The sequence below is a fragment of the Pleurodeles waltl genome, chromosome 11, assembly GCF_031143425.1.
Source record: "Pleurodeles waltl isolate 20211129_DDA chromosome 11, aPleWal1.hap1.20221129, whole genome shotgun sequence".
NCBI classification, from domain to species: domain Eukaryota; kingdom Metazoa; phylum Chordata; class Amphibia; order Caudata; family Salamandridae; genus Pleurodeles; species Pleurodeles waltl.
Genome location: NC_090450.1, coordinates 944,151,404 through 944,172,675, shown reverse-complemented (window position 1 = coordinate 944,172,675; position 21,272 = coordinate 944,151,404). Strand labels below are relative to the sequence as shown.

Genomic DNA, 21,272 nt, shown 5'->3' with positions numbered 1-21,272 from the left:
TAGTGTGGCAGGCTGCTGGAACCAGTCAGCCTACACAGATAGTTGGTTAAGTTTCAGGGGGCACCTCTAAGGTGCCCTCTGTGGTGTATTTTACAATAAAATGTACACTGGCATCAGTGTGCATTTATTGTGCTGAGAAGTTTGATACCAAACTTCCCAGTTTTCAGTGTAGCCATTATGGTGCTGTGGAGTTCGTGTAAAACAGACTCCCAGACCATATACTCTTATGGCTACCCTGCACTTACAATGTCTAAGGTTTTGTTTAGACACTGTAGGGGTACCATGCTCATGCACTGGTACCCTCACCTATGGTATAGTGCACCCTGCCTTAGGGCTGTAAGGCCTGCTAGAGGGGTGTCTTACCTATACTGCATAGGCAGTGAGATGCTGGCATGGCACCCTGAGGGGAGTGCCATGTCGACTTACTCGTTTTGTCCTCACTAGCACACACAAGCTGGCAAGCAGTGTGTCTGTGCTGAGTGAGAGGTCTCCAGGGTGGCATAAGACATGCTGCAGCCCTTAGAGACCTTCCTTGGCATCAGGGCCCTTGGTACTAGAAGTACCAGTTACAAGGGACTTATCTGGATGCCAGGGTCTGCCAATTGTGGATACAAAAGTACAGGTTAGGGAAAGAACACTGGTGCTGGGGCCTAGTTAGCAGGCCTCAGCACACTTTCAATTGTAAACATAGCATCAGCAAAGGCAAAAAGTCAGGGGGCAACCATGCCAAGGAGGCATTTCCTTATACCTCCCTACGCCAGGTCTTAAGGACCACTACGGCAGGAGCAGGCAGGAAGAGGGTGCAAGCAGAGCTCGAGGAATCCTACAACCTTCCACAGTTTACACTCGCCGCCTCCTCCCAGCTCCCTGACAGCAAATACAGGGCTTCGGAGGGGCTAGGAATGGGTCAAAGACTAAATACTGGGATGTCATGTTTTGGTCAAAGTGGCTGTTGTCACTTTGTCACTTCTGCTACACCGGAGCATTTACGTCAATTTGTATTCATGGCCACTGGGAACATATTCGTTTTTAAGATTTTTTTTTTTTTAATTTCTTTGTCGTTAAGTGTCCCAACGTGAGCGATACATATATGTCTGTAGCATACCTATAGAGGGCAAACCTAGCCACAGGGCACCGGAGTGATGTACAGGTGAGAGGGAATGAGGATTGACGGTGATGGGCTCTTCCATTACTGTCCGACATCAAGGAGGATGCTACACCTGGTCGTTAGCTCCGACCAGAAGGGTGGGAGGAAAGGGGATGGTTCCACATGGATGGGAATGGAGTTTCAAGTGCTCAGCAAGAGGCTTGACTCCTTCGGTTTCTGCCTAGCAGTGCTGTTGCGGTTGTTGAGCAGATCACCAGAGATCCTGCTCTTACCTACCACTTCAGCTCCATATAAAACCCATGAACACATTCTTGGCAGGAGCACCGTGGCAGCACCAAAGGAGTTAGACAACCAGTGAAAAGCATCAGTCATGCCTTGCCTGTCTGGGCATCTGTCACCATGGAAATAACAGGAAGCCAAACCTGGGGAATTACCGAAACTGCAAGTGCTCTCTCAAGCAGACATTTGTTACACAATCAGGAAATAAGCAAATTAAAGAGGCTTACAAGATCGAAACTAGAAATACAGGTCTTCTCTCTTGTCGCCACGACTTCATTCTACCAGGAACCTAGTTGTCTGTGATGATTGCTCCATTTCTAGTTTGCAAATACTCTTAACCGTAAGTTGCGCAGGCACCTGAACACAGCCGACAAGGCTTGGTGAAGAAGTTGCCTCCAGGCTGTTTACAGTTAGCAAACTGCTTGCCAGGACCTGTGGCATCCACGTTACGGGGCCTCTAGAGGTAGGGTGCCTGTAACAAGTGAAGGGAGTGTGTGAGTCAGAGTATACTGGCGTCTCCCACCTACGAGAAGCATATTAACACCAGCATTTCACATCAGCTGTAAGACAATGGCTTGGGCAGGGCTGCCAAGGCGTGCCAGCTGCTCTGTGATGCCATGTGTTTTTCAGCTGCCCTGGGGCTTCTTTTGTTTGGCTGCTGCATGGTTTCTGTGGTTGCAGCATGAGATTTGGTGTGTATGTGTCACTTCTCTGACATCCGGTGTGGGTGGCTGCTCTCAATGGATCCCTTTTTTGCCTGCTGGGCTGTTTTCTGTTATATATGGAGAGAGAGAGAGACGATCTTCCTTCTCTTCAGATGCACCTTTTCAAGGGATGTAGGTCTGGATATCTCAGCCAACTACAGCTATCCTAAGCTTGCATCTGTGCTTGCAGTTTCACATAATGATTTTATTATTTAGAAACCATACCCATCCTGTTTCTTGATTCTATGGTTATGACTGCCCAGAAGACATTTATCACATAAGCACACTGAATATAAATAATGGTCTGCCTGTGGCTGCTGCTGAAACTTCCTGTTCCCAGGTGGCTGTTCTTTGTCACATCCGTAAGCGGGTATCTGCTCTTGTTGACTTGGTCCTCATCGAAGGCTGCTCTCTCCAAAACTTCCCATTCATGGGTGCCTATCCTCAGCCATACCCTATTAATGGGCGGCTCCTTCCAGTTCCTGGGTGGCAGCAGTCTACCACTTTCTGTTGATGAATAGCTGCTCTCTTTTGCTTCCAATTCATGAGCAGTACGTCTCTCTAACTTCCTGTTGATGAGACGACTACTCTCTATGACTTCCAGTTCATGGATTGCAGCCCTTTTCGACTTCCTGTGATGAACTACCCCTCTCGGTGATTTCCAGTTCATGGGTGTCAGCTGCCTCCCACTTCCTTTAGCTGGATGGCTGCTCTCTTTGACTTCCAGTTCAAGAGTGGAAGCCTCTCCAACTTCCTGCTGATGGAAGGCTGCTCTCTACAAATTCATGTTGATGGGTTACCTCCTCTGTGGCTTTCAGTTCATGGATGGTGGCTCTCTCCCACTTCCTGTTAATGGATGGCTTCTGTCTGCGCCCTCCAGTTCAAGGACGGCTACTCTCTGTGACTCAATGGTCAATGGACGGCAGCTCCCCGACTGCCTGTTAATGGATGGCTCTGATTTGAGATCTCCTGTTTATGCAGAGCAGCTCTCTCCTACTTCCTGTTAATCGATGGCTGCCCTATGTGACTTTCTGTTAATGGGTGGCACTTTTCTCACATCTTCTGTTCAAGGGTGGCTCATATTTAACACTTCCTGTTGATGGGTAGCTGGCTGGGTGACAGGGGGAGGACGGGCTTGCTGGGAAGTATTCTGTTTTAAGATGTCCTGTATTGTTGCTCTAGGATCTATACACGTTGCACACTGCATTCAATGGCAGAGCAGGAAAGGACAACAGCTTTTGTAGAGTATTTTAAGATTGTGTGCCTATATGTGTGTTTTTATGGTTTTAATGAACCGAATAAAGGTTTTGACTGACTGACACTAGCTTCAACCAGGGAAGTAACATATATATTTCACTTTCTGCCACTGAGTAACATATTACACAATGCCCCCAAACGTGGCGTTTCTCTCTGTGCTCTCCCTCCCTCTCATGTGCTTCAAAGCTTGGGCAATCTCTTTTCTGTGAAGGCCCTATCCTTAACTGGGGAGTAATTTGATTACGCTCTAAATATTTTTTGAAGTGCTTGTGTCACCAGCAAGTGCATAAAAAGGCTGAGCTGCAAAAAGATGGAATGGAATAAATGGGCATGTTATAGATACGTGGGAGACACCAGCTCCTTGTTATTACTAAGAGGAATGTGCAAAATTCCAGCAAAAAAACGGGGCAAATTTTATAATTTTACACTTTCATGAAAATGCCAAAATGGGAATCTATGCTCTATTTTGTTGCTCAATTGTCTTTAATAGTTTTACATTTCCTGAAATGTCATAACATTTGCAGATACCTTATTCAAAAAGTTCACACTATTTATAAAAGGATGTCCTACAAGTTGGTAACCCACTGCTTAAGACGGACCTTGATGATTTCCCTGACCACCCGCCCCTCCACCTCGTCACTCTCAAAGACAAAAATCTTTAAAATCCCAACACTCCCATAACTCTCAGCGCAAATGGGGTAGGGGACACTGACAAGCCCCTCTCATCTCTCTTCCTTTTCAGTTGCACCTCTGGACTTAAAATAACATGTCAAGGAGGGAACACATCAACCTTGATGCTGCGGTGATGCAGGAGCGCATCTTGGACACTGAGGTTGGGATGGGAGTAAGATATTTCCACACAGTCACCATGTCTTACTCAACTAAAAGACATGACGCGTGGAGCGGGCATTAAAGGGAAGAACAGAGGGCTGCGGCCCTGCGGAGGAGGAAAGGCAATAGTCTATAAACATCATTCTGAGAGACCTTCAGACCTATCCAAGCATTGAGTGGTCTAAGTTGTTAAAAAAGGTTCGTGAAATTAAAAACTCTGCCACTGAAACTTTGGCTACATTTTAACTTTAGTGAAGGGAGACTGTGGCCTCCCTTTACCTAAGTACAAGCCAGAGGCAGTAACTGTGGTATTCAGATGGCAGTCTCCCCACCACCAGTCCACAAACACCAAACTTGCAATATTCAGGTGTAGGTATTAGGCTTCTGGTTTTTAGAGGGTCTGGCCATGCCCAAGGATGGTGGAGCGGCCTGCTCGTTCAAAGCTGGCTGCAGACTCCAGCTGTCTTCGATGGGGCTCAGGGAGTGCCATAAGATTCCCACACAGGCTTCCCATGTATGCGCGGGAGGTCTTAGTAAGAACAAAGCAGTTCCTTTAGCTCTGGATGAGGGAGTGGCTACTGCCATCCCTGCACCCAAATGCACTTTGGTAATCCCAAGTATTAACTCCTCCTCGGACCAACGCACCCCAGACACAAGGGAAATCCCGGGGATTTCTTTGGTCATTCAAGAGGCATGTGTGATAACAGTGAGAGGCTTCAGCTTTTGTCCGAAGGAAGGGGAGTCAACCATTATGACTGCATGGTTTCCTGGAAGGCCCACATCCTAAGGACTCGAGGGATTCCTCCAAATACTGTATCATGCACTACAGTACCCAATACCCAACCAGCCAAGAATGCATTTATTTTTTTGTGGAGGGGGGTCACACCCTAAACCATCCCCCCGAAGCTATGCCCCTGGTTCTGTGTTCTTCTCTCACTGAATGTCAATTCCAACTGGGTCAGTTGCAGCTGAATGAAGACATCTCACAGGCTGTGGCTGAGGTGTGGTAAGTAAAGACTATGAGGGTCATTCTGACCCTGGCGGCCGGTGGCCGCCAGGGCCACCGACCACAGGAGCACCGCCAACAGGCTGGCGGTGCTCCAACGAGCATTCTGACCGCGGCGGTTCAGCCGCGGTCAGAAGCGGAAAGTCAGCGGTCTCCCGCTGACTTTCCGCTGCTCGTTTGAATCCTTCATGGCTGCGGAGCATGAGGATTCTGACCCCCCCTACCGCCATCCTGTTCATGGCGGGAAAGCCGCCATGAACAGGATGGCGGTAGGGGAGGTCGCGGGGCCCCTGGGGGCCCCTGCCGTGCCCATGCCAATGGCATGGGCACGGCAGGGGCCCCCGTAAGAGGGCCCCGCAAAGTATTTCAGTGTCTGCCTTGCAGACACTGAAATACGCGACGGGTGCCACTGCACCCGTCGCACCTTCCCACTCCGCCGGCTCGATTACGAGCCGGCATCCTCGTGGGAAGGTCGTTTTCCCCTGGGCTGGCGGGCGGTTTTTCAGCAACCGCCCGCCAGCCCAGGGGAAAACTCGTAATACCCGCCGCGGTCTTTTGACCGCGGCGCGGTATTTTGGAGGGCGGCATCCTGGCGGGCGGCCTCCGCCGCCCGCCAGGGTCATAATGAGGCCCTATATCAATACCCCTATTCTTGGACCAATGATTTATCTTTGTCACAGTTCGACTGAGCTCAAGAGGGTCTCCTTCTGGTATCAGCACGTTCATCAGTTGATACTTTTACCATTTATGTAAACACTGATTAGTGCTGCTCAACGTTGACCATCTTTAGGTTACCTGCTCATCTTTTGGTATGAGGCGGCATTGTGGAGTGTCAGCCAAGTATATGCTGTGAGGACTGGAGTGCAGACACCATTACTTGAGGAAACATTCTTAGGCTTCTTTGCAAGACATTCTGGTGCAAGGACGCAATATAGAATCGGTGCATGATTCCATTGTCTTGAAGAATGGAGTGAGACTCCACTGTTCGAGGAAACACTATGGTGCATGTTGCCTGCATTGCTACATTATTGCGTGAGTCACATCACAAAGATCTAAAGTGCTAACCATGCATCACCTGCGAGAAGCTGCGTGTCTCTTCTGTCTGCGTGTCTCGTCTGCTGGGTACTCTCCTTCTGTGCTAAGTGAACATTTGTTCTGCAGCTTTTCTATGCTTCTAATTGGATGCATTGCAAAGATTCTTCATTGTACATGTGTGTGCTTGTAGCATGTAAGTGAGTGCATATTTTAGAACACATGCAGTGATTTAACACAGGGAAGTCAAAAATTTACAGATTCTAAATTTACAGGTGCTTGCTATATATGTGGTGTTGTTGGTCACATGTCCACGTATCACAACTGTTCTGCCCTTAATGTTGTATGCAAGCTATGTGTTAGACCTGACAGCCTTAGAGTGGTCACCCCTAACTTTTTGCCTGCCTCCCTCCACTTTTTGGACACTGTTTTTACTGGCTTTTAGACTCTGTGCACTTTATCACTGCTAACCACTGCTAAAGTGCATATGCTCTCTCCCTTTAAACATGGTAATCTTGGATCATACCTGATTGGACTATTTAATTTACTTATAAGTCCCTAGTAATGTGCACTATATGTGCCTAGGGCCTGTAGATTAAATGCCACTAGTGGGCCTGCAGCACTGTTGTGCCACCCACTTAAGTAGCCCCTTTACCTTGTCTCAGGCCTGCCATTGCAAGGCCTGTGTGTGCAGTTTCACTGTCACCTCGACTTGGCATTTAAAAGTACTTGCCAAGCATAAACCTCCCCTTTCTCCACATATAAATCACCTCTAATGTGTGCCCTAGGTAACCCCTAGAGCAGGGTGCTGTGTGGGGGAAAGGCAGGACATATACCTGTCTAGTTTACATGTCCTGGTAGTGTAAAACTCCTAAATTCGTTTTTGCACTACTGTGAGGCCTGCTCCCTTCATAGGCTAACATTGAGGCTGCCCTCATACAGTACTGAAGTGGTAGCTGCTGATCTGAAAGGAGTAGGAAGGTCATATTTAGTATGGCCAGAATGGTAATACCAAATCCTGCTGACTGGTGAAGTTGGATTTAATATTACTATTCTAGAAATGCCACTTTTAGAAAGTGAGCATTTCTTTGCACTTAAATCTTTCTGTGCCTTACACTCCACGTCTGGCTGGGCTTGGTTGACAGCTCCTTGTGCATTTACTCAGACACACCCCAAACACAGGGGCCTCACTTGCATACATCTGCATTTTGAATGGGTCTTCCTGGGCTGGGAGGGTGGAGGACCCACTCTCACACAAAGGACTGCCACACCCCCTACTGGGACCCTGGCAGACAGGATTTAACTGAAAGGGGACCTGGTGCACTTCTTAGCCACTCTTTGAAGTCTCCCCCACTTCAAAGGCACATTTGGGTATAAAACAGGGCCTCTGCCCTACCTCATCAGACACTTGCTGGAGAAGAAACCTGAACCAGAACCTGCATCCTGCCAAGAAGAACTGCCTGGCTGCCTAAAGGACTCACCTGACTGCTTTCTACAAAGGACTGCTGCCTTGCTGTTGCCCTGCTGCCTTGCTGAACTCTTGTCTGGCTGTAAAAGTGCTCTCCAAGGGCTTGGATAGAGCTTGCCTCCTGTTTCCTGAAGTCTCAGGACCAAAAAGACTTCTCTGTTTCATTTGGACTCTTCGTGCGCTGAAAATTTCGACGCAAAGCTTGCTCCTCGGCGAGAAAATCGCCGCACACCGACGCTGATCGACGCAACACCTCCGGGGCGACCGGAACTTCAACGCACGGCCTCGCAAGGACAACGCTGCCCGACTTCCAGAGGGGAAATCGTCGCGATGCCTGCCGTGAGACCGAGAATTCCACGCACAGCCCCCCGGAACGACACGCAGCCAGAAAACAAGCCGAAAAATCAACACACAGACCCCGGGACATCTGGTAATCCCGCGACCTACAGAAAGAGACTGTCCGCACGCCGGAAAACGACGCACGACTTCCCCGCGTGAAAAATAATGACACAAGTCTGTGTGTGCAGAGGAGAAATCAACGCACACACCATTTTGCCACATATCTCTTCTTCTGCTGCCCTTTGCGGAGATTTTCCACTTTAAACCAGGTACTTTGTGCTTGAAAGAGACTTTGGGGGTTATTCTAACTTTGGATGAGGTGTTAATCCGTCCCAAAAGTGACGGAAAAGTGACGGATTTACCACCAGCCGTATTACGAGTCCATTATATCCTATGGAACTCGTAATACGGCTGGTGGTATATCCGTCACTTTACCGTCACTTTTGGGACGGATTAACACTCCTCCAAAGTTAGAATAACCCCCTTTGTTTGCTTTTTAAAGACTTAAGACACTTTATATCACTTTTCAGTGATATCTCTACAATTTCACATTGCATCTTTATTCGTTTTGACCTACAATTATCCTGATAAATATTATATATTTTTCTAAACACTGTGTGGTGTATTTTTGTGGTGCTATATTGTGTTATTGTATGATGTATTGCACAAATACTTTACACAGTGCCTTCTAAGTTAAGCCTGACTGCTCGTGCCAAGCTACCAGAGGGTGGGCACAGGATAATTTTGGATTGTGTGTGACTTACCCTGACTAGAGTGAGGTTTCTTGCTTGGGCGGAGGGTAACCTGACTGCCAACCAAAAACCCCATTTCTAACACTATTTAATAAGAAAGGTCAGTTGGCTAGGTGTTGCTTTTCAGTTAAAAATAATGTTAACGTTAATGAAGTAGTTGCAGTATCGGACAGATGAGCGGAGAATTGAATACAGATGGTTTCATGTGATTATAATTAATGGAATTCAAGTTGAGGTTTTGGTTGATTCTAGAGCATGGTTAACATTTTCAAATGAGGTCTTTGATTAGAGTTTTCTGAGGACAGTTGAATCGAAGGATCCTGACAGAATTCCTGAATGTTATGGAGGAAATCAATTAAACTATGGAGATTCTTTAATGCAGAAACTGAATTCTGTGGTCATAAACCAACCTGCAAACTTTATTTTCCAGTGGAAGGTGATAGTGTTCTGTGTTGACCGTATCAAAGGGATCTTGAAATTGTATTGGATTTCACTGCCAATCCTCCGGCCAGATTGAGAGAGGCCTACATCAAGGACTTAAATGAGACTGCAGTTCAGGATCTGAATGCACTAGAAGAATAAGTTACTTACCTTCGGTAACGCTTTTTCTGGTGGATACAGTAACTACCTGTGGATTCCTCACCAAAAGAATTCTCCCCTCGCGCCAGCCTCGACGGAAATTTCTTCTAGCTCTGCACGTCGACGATGACGTCACAATCGCCCGACTCCACGCGACGCCGTATGACGTCATCCAGGCAATAATAAGCCCTCGTCGACGTGCAGACGTCAGTTATCACCATTTTTTACGTGCCAAAGAGGCGAACAGGTTAAACCTAAAGAGCACATATTCGTCCAAAATGAATGAAAATAGAACATTTATTATAGAACACATTCTAAATAACAGCAATGAATGCTCAATACCAGAGAGAAATAAATATATAAACCAAGATCAAAAGGTCTTCTTTGAACTTTCTTAATTCGTAAAGAAATTGTATATACAGTTATCATAACTATATACATGAATCAGTAATATACATATTTACACGATCAAGGATGCGCACCCAAGGATATCTCGGTTTGACCAGTCAGGCAACGGGGAGGTGGGTGGGACCGTGAGGAATCCACAGGTAGTTACTGTATCCACCAGAAAAAGCGTTACCAAAGGTAAGTAACTTATTCTTCTGATGGATACACCTACCTGTGGATTCCTCACCAAAAGAATAGAGTCCCAAAGCAGTACTACCTCCGGAGGTGGGTGCCCGAATGGCCAAAACCAAGAAATCCTGCAGCACCGAGCGAGCAAAATGGCCATCCCTCCTAACCTCAGAATCCAAACAGTAATGTTTGACAAAAGTATGGAGAGACGCCAAGGTCGCTGCCCTGCAGATGTCAGCCACAGGAACACCTGTAGCCAAAGCCGATGAAGCTGCTTTGGCCCTGGTGGAATGGGCACGAAGCCCCACAGGTGGATCTTTCTTCGCCAAAGAATAGCAAATCTTAATACATAGAATGACCCACCTGGATAGCGTTCTCTTGTGGACCGCTCTACCTTTCCTCTTCCCCACGTATCCAACGGAGAGCTGATCATCCTGTCTGAACTCTTTCATCCTGGCGACATAGAAGTTCAGCGCCCTTCGTGGATCCAGCCGGAGGAGCCTCTCTTCCTCCTTGGATGGATGAGGTGGAGGGTAAAAGGAAGAGAGAGTAATCGACTGCCCCAGGTGAAAGGGTGTAACAACCTTCGGTAGGAAAGCCGCCTTGGTCCTTAACACCACTTTGTCCTTAAAGAAAGGTATGGGGGTTCTACAGTGAGAGCCTGAAGCTCGCTAACCCTTCTGGCAGATGTTATGGCCACTAGGAAAAGAGCTTTGAATACTAGCAACCGTAAAGAGCAAGAGTGCATCGGTTCAAACGGGGACCCCATTAGAAACGTTAAGACTAAGTTAAGGTCCCACTGAGGCATAACGAATGGCGTGGCGGAAACTTGTTAGTGAGCCCCTTTAGGAACTTTAAAACAATAGTAGATTTAAAGAAGGATGGCTGATCAGGAAGGCACAGAAAAGTGGATAGAGCAGACAAATAACCTTTGACTGTGGCAATCGCACAACCCTTCTATGCCAGATAGAGTGCAAATGACAAAATGTCAGATAAACTAGCTTTCAAGGGATCTAAACTGTTCTCTCCACACCAGCATGCAAATTTAGCCCAACAATTAGCATATATTGACTTGGTGGAGTGTCGTCTGGCCGATAAAATAACATCCACCACATCTGGCGGGAGAGAAAAAGAACTCAGATTGCCCCGTTCAATCTCCAGGCATGAAGATGCAGGCTCTGGAGGTGGGGGCGTAGTATCTGCCCCTGCGACTGCGAGAGGAGGTCCACCCTGCAAGGGAGACGGAGCGGCGGGCACTGAGAGAGCTGGAGAAGGTCCGAATACCACACCCTTCTTGGCCAATCCGGAGCTATTAGGATGACTTGAGCTCGGTCTTGGCGGATCTTCCTCAGAACTCGAGGAATCAAGGGAATGGGGGGAAACGCGTAAAGCAACTGACCCTTCCAGGACATCTGAAACACGTCCCCCAAAGCTACTTGCACCGGATACTGGAGGCTGCAAAATAGCGGGCACTGCACATTCTCTTGAGTTGCAAACAGATCTATTTGTGGATATCCCCACATCCGGAAGATATACAGAACCAGATCTGGATGAAGAGAATTTCCGCATGCACGTTCAGGACTCCGGCCAAATGATGTGCAACCAAGCAGATATTGTGCTCCTGAAGCCAGGACCAGAGACGAAGAGCTTCTCTGCAGAGAAGATACGACCCCACTCTTCCCTGTTTGTTTATATACCACATCGCAGTAGTGTTGTCCGTTAGGACTTGGATTGACTGACCGCGAATGGAAGGGAGGAGGGCCTTGAGAGCCAGACGTACTGCCCGCAATTCTAACAGATTGATGTGTAATTTCTGCTCTACTGGAGACCAAAGGCCTTTGATCTCCAGGTCCCCCAGATGAGCTCCCCACCCTAAAGTGGAAGCATCTGTTACCACTGAGGCCACTGGTGGGGGTAGCGAGAACGGCCTTCCTTGTGACAGGTTGTCGACCGCTGCCCACCATTGAAGATCCACTGCAGTGTCTCTGGAGATCTTTATCGACTCCTCGAGATCCCCTTTGTGTTGAAACCACTGCCTGCGGACGCACCACTGAAGAGCCCTCATGTGCCAGCGTGCATGGGTGACCAACAGTATGCAAGAAGCGAATAGACCGAGCAGACGAAGGACCTTGAGGACTGGAACTACCGCTCCATTTTGAAAGATTGGAATCAACGCCTGAATATCCTGGACCCTCTGGGGTGGAGGAAAGGCCCGATTCAATGTTGTGTCCAATACTGCCCCTATGAACAGGAGGCGTTGAGAGGGCTCCAGGTGAGATTTGGGTACATTGACTGAAAAACCCAGGTCGTACAACAATTGAGTTGTCGACTGGAGATGGCGCCGCACGAGCTCCGGAGTCTTGGCTTTGATCAACCAATCGTCCAGGTAGGGAAATACCGCTATCCCCTGGTTCTGAGCTCTGCCGCTACCACCGCCATCACCTTTGTGAAGACGCGAGGCGCTGAAGTAAGACCAAACGGGAGTACCGCAAACTGATAATGTTGTGATCCCACCACAAAGCAGAGATACTTCCTGTGCGATTTGAGGATCGGAATATGAAAATACGCGTCCTGCAAATCGACCGACACCATCCAGTCTCCTTCGTTCAACGCCAAAAGAACCTGTGACAAGGTCAGCATTTGGAACTTTTCCTGTTTGAGGAACCAATTCAAAACCCTCAAGTCCAAAATCGGTCTCAACCGACCATCCTTTTTGGGAATCAGGAAGTATCTTGAATAACAGCCCTGACCCCTTTCTTGCACGGGAACCAACTCTATCGCACCTTTTGCCAATAGGGACAACACTTCCTGCTGTAATAGGAGAAGATGGTCTTCCGAACAGAAGGATGGGTGGGGAGGGAAGGGAGGAGGGAATTCCTGAAAGGGAAGAGCGTACCCCTTCTTCACAATATCGATGACCCAGGAGTCCGATGTTACAACCTCCCACATCGGAAGAAAATGGGCAAGTCTCCCCCCTACCGGAGACAAGTGGACAGGGAGTGGAGGAGGACTCTGGCTGCTTTCCTTGCTGCACCCCTCCCGAGGAAGAGGAAGAGGCACGTACGGACTCTGCCCCTGCCCCTGAAAGATCTGTATGGCAGGGTAGAAGCAGATTGTTGTGGTCTTTGCAATCTTCCACGAAAGGAAGAGCCACGTCCAAATCCTTTAAACCTCCGAAAACCTCTAAAGGAGGATGAAGCAGAAGACTGGAGTCCCAAAGATCTTGCAGTAGCTCTGCTCTCCTTAAAACGTTCCAGGGCAGAGTCCGCCTTTGTGCCGAAGAGCCTCTCGCCATCAAAGGGAAGATCGAGAAGAGTTGCCTGCACGTCAGACGAGAAGCCAGATGACCGTAGCCAAGACTGTCTCCTAGAAACTATGGTCGTGCCCATAGCTCTAGCCACCGAGTCTGACGTATCCAATCCCGACTGGATCACCTGAGTCGCTGCCGCATGAGCATCCGCCAGCAGCTGCAACATCTCCTGAGACAAATTAGGGTGGCCCTTCGCTTCCTCCATAAGGGCATGGATGTAACGCCCCAGTGCACAGGTCGCATTGGATGACTTTAAGGCCATACTGCAAGATGAAAAGGTATTTTTCGCAGTATGGTCCATCTTCTTTGATTCCCTGTCCGCAGGTGTTCCGGGAAACGAGCCAGGAGAAGATCTGGATGAACATGAGGCTTGCACCACTAGAGTTTTCGGTGTGGGTTGTCTGGAGAGAAACATCGGATCACCAGGCGCAGCCGATAGCGACGAGCCACCACCCTGTTGACAGCAGCGGTGGACACAGGTTTCATCCAGATGTGCTTAATGGGGTCCAGCAGCGCCTCATTAAAGGGCAAAAGAGGCTCAGCAGAAGCAGAAGCCGGGTGCAAAACCTCTGTTAACAAATTTCTTTTGACTTCCGCAGTAGGGAGGGGAAGATCTAAAAAGTCTGCAGCGTTCCGAATAACAGCGTGGAATGACACTGCTTCCTCAGTGATCTCTCCAGGGGAAGCTAGATCCCACTCCGGGGAAGTGTCCAAGCCACTAGCTGTATCCAGACCCTGGAAGTCACCAGAGGGCTCCAAAACTTCACCTTCCTCCAGGTGCTGTCTTGCATACTCTTCCTCCTCCAATAGTCGCAGAGCCAGACGTCTTGATCTAAGCCTTGACTCCAGACCCGGCGTCGATAAGGCGTCGGCCGACGCTGAAGATCTCCGTCGGCGCCGAACCTCGGATCCGTCCGAAGCCGGACCCTCCGGCTCCACAGGATGCTTAACTGTTGATCGGATCCGAGGCGAATCCAACGGCGCCGTAGCAGGTGTAGTCAGTCTGGGCGACGCCAAGGGCATTGCGCCGTTTCAGGTGCAGCAGATAAAAATGGGGTGAAGGGCGTCAATTTATAAGACGCCGGAACGCCCAAACTAAAGGCCAAAGGGCCAGACGGACCTGCATGACTTCCACCCAGCGCCATGGAAGTAAAAATTTTAAACATGGTGTTTAAGAACGCCGCAAGGTCCGTTCCCGGAGTCGGGAAAGCCAGGTATTGCTGCTGCATCGGCGCCGGCATAGATGCCGAAGAAGGTCCAGGTAACTCCTGGCCAGGAGAACCTTCTGGCCTCTGGGGAGTCTCGACCTCAAAGACCGACCCGGGTGACGTCAGGGTCGTAGGAGGCAGAGGGGTGACGGTCGGGCTAACCTCCCATGTCGGACGGCGCCGAGCTGACGGAGAAGCCGATCTTGATCTAGACCGTCCCTTGCTCGATCGGCGCCGAGATCCGTGACGGCGCCGAGAGTCACTATGATGGTGATGAGATCTCGAGGATCTCGAAGAAGACTCCCTCCGATGACACCTCTCCTTCTTCTTCTTGGATCGAGCTTAAGAACAATTTCGCCTCCCTCTCTTTAAGTGCCTTAGGGTTCATGCGCTGACAAGAGCCGCATGACTCAACCTCATGGTCGGAGCTAAGGCACCAGAGGCAATTCTCATGGGGGTCGGTAACCGACATCCGACCCCCGCACTGGTTACATGGTTTAAAGCCGGATTTCCTTGGCTGCGACATTGTAACCGTTGTTTGGAACAGTAGCTCCCTGTGAGCCTCGAAGAATTAACCGTTACTCGGGCACGGAAAAAAGGGAACTGACGTCTGCACGTCGACGAGGGCTTCTTATTGCCTGGATGACGTCATACGGCGTCGCGTGGAGTCAGGCGATTGTGACGTCATCGTCGACGTGCAGAGTTAGAAGAAATTTCCGTTGAGGCTGGCGCGAGGGGAGAATTCTTTTGGTGAGGAATCCACAGGTAGGTGTATCCATCAGAAGTGAATGTCGGTGACAAATCTCTATCTGAATTAACTATTTTTTTGCTGACAAATTAGGATATATTATGGCATATGTGAACTGAATAAAGTTAAAAGAAAGTTTGATGTCAATGATTAGCAAAGTCAGGGCATTCACATTTCAACGAGAGAGGTAGTCGGGCTTGAAATAGAATGATTTTGTCAAGAAGGCATCATTGAGACTGTTCAGTGTGCACAGTAGGTCCCTTCTTTAGTAGTGGCCTGCAAACAGTCTGGTGATATTCGGTTGTGTGTGGATGTTAGATTGCTCAGTAAACGTGTGGAATTTAACCACTTTCACCTTCCAAATATAACAATGATGGTTACACCTGAGAAGCAGTGTACATAGTATACATCAGAATCAGACCTACTGTATTTCTGCAGCGGGGTCACTCTTTAAATTATATACATATTTTAATTATGTATGCCAACCATTTTGGCATAATGCATATGTTTGCACAAAAATTACCAAATTACATAAAATAACCATAGCAAGCTTGTCAAGGCAAGACAAATAGCTTTCCTACTGCTTGTTTCTAGATCCAGTTGTCACCCTTTGCCATTAATCTGTGTGTATGGCAGTCTAGAAGACATTTATCAGGTGAAACCACTGAATATACTTACCGGCCACCATACCATACTGCGCCCCGCCAGGAAGAAGCCGCCCACCGTCCCACGGTTTGTTCTAACCATAGCCTAGAAAGCAAGAGGGAGATGTGAGTTGGAGGGGGCATAGACAGATGTCTGGATAGCTGCACAATGACAGACACGCACAAACTGTGTCAGATACACTGTGTGTACACTCACTGTCAAAGCAGGGCACAGAGTGTGCAGAGACACACACACACAATCTTTCACCCACGGAAGGATAAAGACAATGCTAAAGATACTATGAGTACCAAGAGACTTGTGAACAGAGTGCTAAAGCAGGTCACAGGCTATGCTAGACATGCAGAGATACACCACCTGTCAAAAGTGGATTGACAGACTCGGCTAGACATACTGTGCGTATTAATGTGTATTGAAACAGAAAACCACAGACTTCATGAGACTTAGTATGTGTGCATAGAGATACTTACAGGCTAGCAAACATGGACGGACACAAACTCTGCTAAACAGACAATGAGTACTGAGAACCATACTGTCTGAAAAATGTAAAGAGACACAGAATGTACATTCCATGTGTACAGAGAGAGAAAGAGACTGTTGAAAATGGATAGAATGTGTGTGCTAGAAGTACTCTGTGTACTGAGAGAAACAAACTGTCAGACTTGGATGGAGAGACCGTTATAGACATACTAATTCATTTAATATATCTTGCAGTCAATGCTCCACTCATTCATTGAAACATTTTGTTTCGAATTCATTCAGGCAATCAGCCCATGAAGTCTCTCTTCAGTCCATTCACACATGAACTCTTTCCAATATTTCTTGCCATCTGCTTGCATCATTTTACATCCGTTTCTGGCTGTTTCAATCCTGCCTTCACTACTTCATAATCTCAAGTTCCCTACCTCCGTCTTCCCCGTGCACTACCATTTCCTATGTCATTCTCCTCTCCCCTTTCTATGCAGCGCTTTGAGGCTGCCGTCGGATGACCAAAACGCCATACTTGAAATTAACACCACGTTTTCTCTATGTGATTTACCCAATTACCCTGCTATTTTTTCTCCTGCTCACACTTAGTGCTTCAAAGCAATCTAAGAGCAGCATCAGCGCTATACAAACAGTAAGCAAGACCTGACACGTGGTATTCAGTATGCATTCTGGGACTTGTAGTCTTATTAATACAATTATAAAACCAGGAGGACTAGTCCCAACCTGCAAAGAAAAAAAAACTGGACTGAAGCATCTAGTCAATCAAGGACCTGAGAAACTTAGGAGCTATGCCATTAACATGAACCACTCGCTGTTCAAAATAGCACATTTTCACTAGTCGTGGGTCCCAGTTTTGTTTCTTCTACACAAGTCTCTTACATGCCCCCACACCCTCAGTTTAGATCCCAAGTCACTTGAAATTTAGGAACGATATAAACACATCTTTTCAAAAAAGCATGTATTTGCTAACTGTCCGAGACAAAATGAAAGTGCATTCCAGTCATTACTATCTAACAATCACAATCACTCTGTCAGAGTCCACGGAATTACGTAATTTTGTATTTGTGCCCTGTAAATACAGATTTGCCACTATTGCCACACAGTCCACAGTCTCCTGCAATGTTTTGCAGATTTCACCAAACATTTAATTCTTTCTAGCTCAACCGGTTTACAATAGTTATTCTATAATGCTCCACGTGTGAACAACAATGTCTGACACTTTGCAAAGGACATTTGGCAAGTTTTCTGCTGCTGATTGTTGTATGCAGGTATTGAATAGGTGACAAATTTGTCAATATAGTGCAAACATCCTCTTCTGATGGACGTGGGGAAAGTATTTTATGTGCTGCAGGAAACAAAACCTTACATACTGAAATGTAATTCAAACAGGTTGGTAATAGGGATCCCCTTGTAGACCCATAGTTTCCCTATAATATACAATTGAGCCTCTTGAAGATCAGTTTTCCTACGATCTCAATATGTAGTCACTTGGAAGACCACACGCCCACATTCCTACATTCAGGTCCACATGAAGTATTAAAAGGAGAAGTTGGACGGGTTATTGATGGGGATGTCACCTTATAGTGCTTCTCAGGTCCCCTATAAGATCGTCTTGATACCGCACCGTAGACCAGGCTGCCTCTGGTCTGGACATGCAGTCCTGCGGAAGATCACCAGCCCATATTGTCACAGGTAGGACCACGACAAAGTACATGACGATAACGGAGGTGTCAGTCAGGTTGTTGATGGGGATGTCTCCCTATGGTGCTTTCCAGTTCCCCTATCATATAGTCTTGATGCTACACTGTAGACCAGCCTCTGGACGCGCAGTCATGCATAAGACCCCCAGCTCATATTCCCAGAGCTCCAACCACTAGGAAGTGTATGATGACAGAGATGTGGACCGTGATATTCATGGGGCTTTCTTGCTATAATGTTGTGCAGTTCATCTATAAGATCTTCTCGACCCCCTCTATAGACCAGTCTACATCCAGTCTGGATGCACAGTTGCATGGAGGACCACTTACCCATATTCTAATGGACAGGACCACCATGAAGTATGTGATGATGATGACGGGGATGTGAGCTGTGATATTGATGGGGATGTCTTGCTATAGTGCTCTGCGGGTCTCCTATCTTCTAGAAACAACTAGTACCATGCACCCATATTCCAGTTATAGATGGTGATGTCTGTCTACAATGCTCTTCCAGCCCTGAATTATATAGTCTTCCCCCCTTGCAGAGCAGTAGGCCTCCAGTCACGAAGCGCAGTCACAAAGAGGACCACCCACCCATATTCCCACGGCCAGGGCCACCACAAAATACAGGACGATGGCAGAGATGCAGACGATGGCAAAGATGCAGGCGGGTTATAGATGGTGATATCTGTCTACAATCATTTCCAAGACACTAATAATATATTCTTCCCCCCATATAGAGCAGTAAGCCTCCAGTCTCGATGCGTAGTTGCGCAGAGGACCAACCACCCACTCCAGGACCGCCATGAAGTGTATGATGACGATGGAGATGTCAGCTGGGTTGTTGATGGGGGTGTCTACCTGTAGTGCTCTCAAGTTCCCCTCTCACAACATCTTGACCCCTCTGATCGACCAGTCTGCCTCTGGTCCCGACGCGCAGTCGCGCAGAGGACCAACCACCCACTCCAGGACCACCACGAAGTGTATGATGACGATGGAGATGTCAGCTGGGTTGTTGATGGGGGTGTCTACCTGTAGTGCTCTCAAGTTCCCCTATCATAACATCTTGACCCCTCTGATCGACCAGTCTGCCTCTGGTCCTGATGAGCAGTCGCGCAGAGGACCAACCACCCACTCCAGGACCGCCATGAAGTGTATGGTGACGATGGAGATGTCAGCTGGGTTGTTGATGGGGGTGTCTACCTGCAGTACTTTCCAGTTCCCCTCTCACAACATCTTGACCCCTCTGATCGACCAGTCTGCCTCTGGTCCTGACGCGCAGTCGCGCAGAGGGCCACTCACCCATATTCCCACGGCCAGGGCCACCACAAAATACAGGACGATGGCAGAGATGCAGACGATGGCAAAGATGCAGGCGGGTTATAGATGGTGATATCTGTCTACAATCATTTCCAAGACACTAATAATATATTCTTCCCCCCATATAGAGCAGTAAGCCTCCAGTCTCGATGCGCAGTCGCGCAGAGGACCAACCACCCACTCCAGGACCGCCATGAAGTGTATGATGACGATGGAGATGTCAGCTGGGTTGTTGATGGGGGTGTCTACCTGTAGTGCTCTCAAGTTCCCCTCTCATAACATCTTGACCCCTCTGATCGACCAGTCTGCCTCTGGTCCTGATGCGCAGTCGCGCAGAGGACCAACCACCCACTCCAGGACCGCCATGAAGTGTATGATGACGATGGAGATGTCAGCTGGGTTGTTGATGGGGGTGTCTACCTGCAGTACTTTCCAGTTCCCCTCTCACAACATCTTGACCCCTCTGATCGACCAGTCTGCCTCTGGTCCTGACGCGCAGTCGCGCAGAGGGCCACTCACCCATATTCCCACGGCCAGGGCCACCACAAAATACAGGACGATGGCAGAGATGCAGACGATGGCAAAGATGCAGGCGGGTTATAGATGTTGATATCTGTCTACAATCATTTCCAAGACACTAATAATATATTCTTCCCCCCATATAGAGCAGTAAGCCTCCAGTCTCGATGCGCAGTCGCGCAGAGGACCAACCACCCACTCCAGGACCGCCATGAAGTGTATGATGACGATGGAGATGTCAGCTGGGTTGTTGATGGGGGTGTCTACCTGTAGTGCTCTCAAGTTCCCCTCTCATAACATCTTGACCCCTCTGATCGACCAGTCTGCCTCTGGTCCTGATGCGCAGTCGCGCAGAGGACCAACCACCCACTCCAGGACCGCCATGAAGTGTATGATGACGATGGAGATGTCAGCCGGGTTGTTGATGGGGTTGTCTACCTGTAGTGCTCTCAAGTTCCCCTCTCATAACATCTTGACCCCTCTGATCGACCAGTCTGCCTCTGGTCCTGATGCGCAGTCGCGCAGAGGACCAACCACCCACTCCAGGACCGCCATGAAGTGTATGATGACGATGGAGATGTCAGCTGGGTTGTTGATGGGGGTGTCTACCTGCAGTACTTTCCAGTTCCCCTCTCACAACATCTTGACCCCTCTGATCGACCAGTCTGCCTCTGGTCCTGATGCGCAGTCGCGCAGAGGACCAACCACCCACTCCAGGACCGCCATGAAGTGTATGATGACGATGGAGATGTCAGCTGGGTTGTTGATGGGGGTGTCTACCTGTAGTGCTCTCAAGTTCCCCTATCATAACATCTTGACCCCTCTGATCGACCAGTCTGCCTCTGGTCCTGATGCGCAGTCGCGCAGAGGGCCACTCACCCATATTCCCACAGCCAGGACCACCACGAAGTAAATGACGATGACGGAGATGTCGGCCGGGTTGTTGATGGGGATGCTGTCGTCCTTCGCCATGCTGACTCCGGGACCTGCTGCCTGCTCCGGGGAGGAGAGCTCTGATCCTGGCGGCTCTTATATCTCCTCGCCCAGGTGAGGTCGGGCGGCTCCGGGGTTAATCATGAACTCACGCACTCTCCTCCCTTCGGAGTTTATGTAAATGTGTCACTTATTTGGGGCTTCCCTTCCCCTCTGCGCACGGTAGGAAGCGGAGGGCAGGTGTTGTGTAACGGGGAAAGTGAGCCAGGTAATCGGCCACACCCCGGTCTTGGCTGGGGCTGCTATCCTGCCGGTGCCGAGCTGACGGGCCTGAGGGCGACGGAGCCTCCTCCGGCTACCAAGGTGGGCAGAGAGTGGCGGGGAGCGGCGGTGCCGAAACCGCACCACGGCGAGTAAATCCGTGCCCGCTTCATGCAGGGGTCAGAGCCCACGA

At 48.7% G+C, this 21,272-nt stretch overlaps 1 protein-coding gene across 2 annotated transcripts in view; it reads right to left on the bottom strand.

Annotated features, from left to right (window-relative positions):
• LOC138266369 (sodium/glucose cotransporter 1-like) overlaps positions 1-20,905 on the bottom strand; it is a 223,536-nt gene extending 202,631 nt beyond the window's left edge. The window contains exons 1-2 of one of the 2 annotated variants that reach the window (XM_069215104.1): positions 20,765-20,905; positions 15,876-15,947 (exon numbers count right to left, since the gene is read on the bottom strand). In XM_069215104.1, the coding sequence (XP_069071205.1) occupies positions 15,876-15,947; positions 20,765-20,857 (165 nt within the window). In that variant the 5' untranslated portion in view covers positions 20,858-20,905. Of the gene's footprint in view, positions 1-15,875; positions 15,948-18,640; positions 18,678-20,764 lie in introns of those variants that run through there. The other variant, XM_069215105.1, reaches the window with a different exon arrangement.
• Positions 20,906-21,272: the final 367 nt, after the last annotated feature.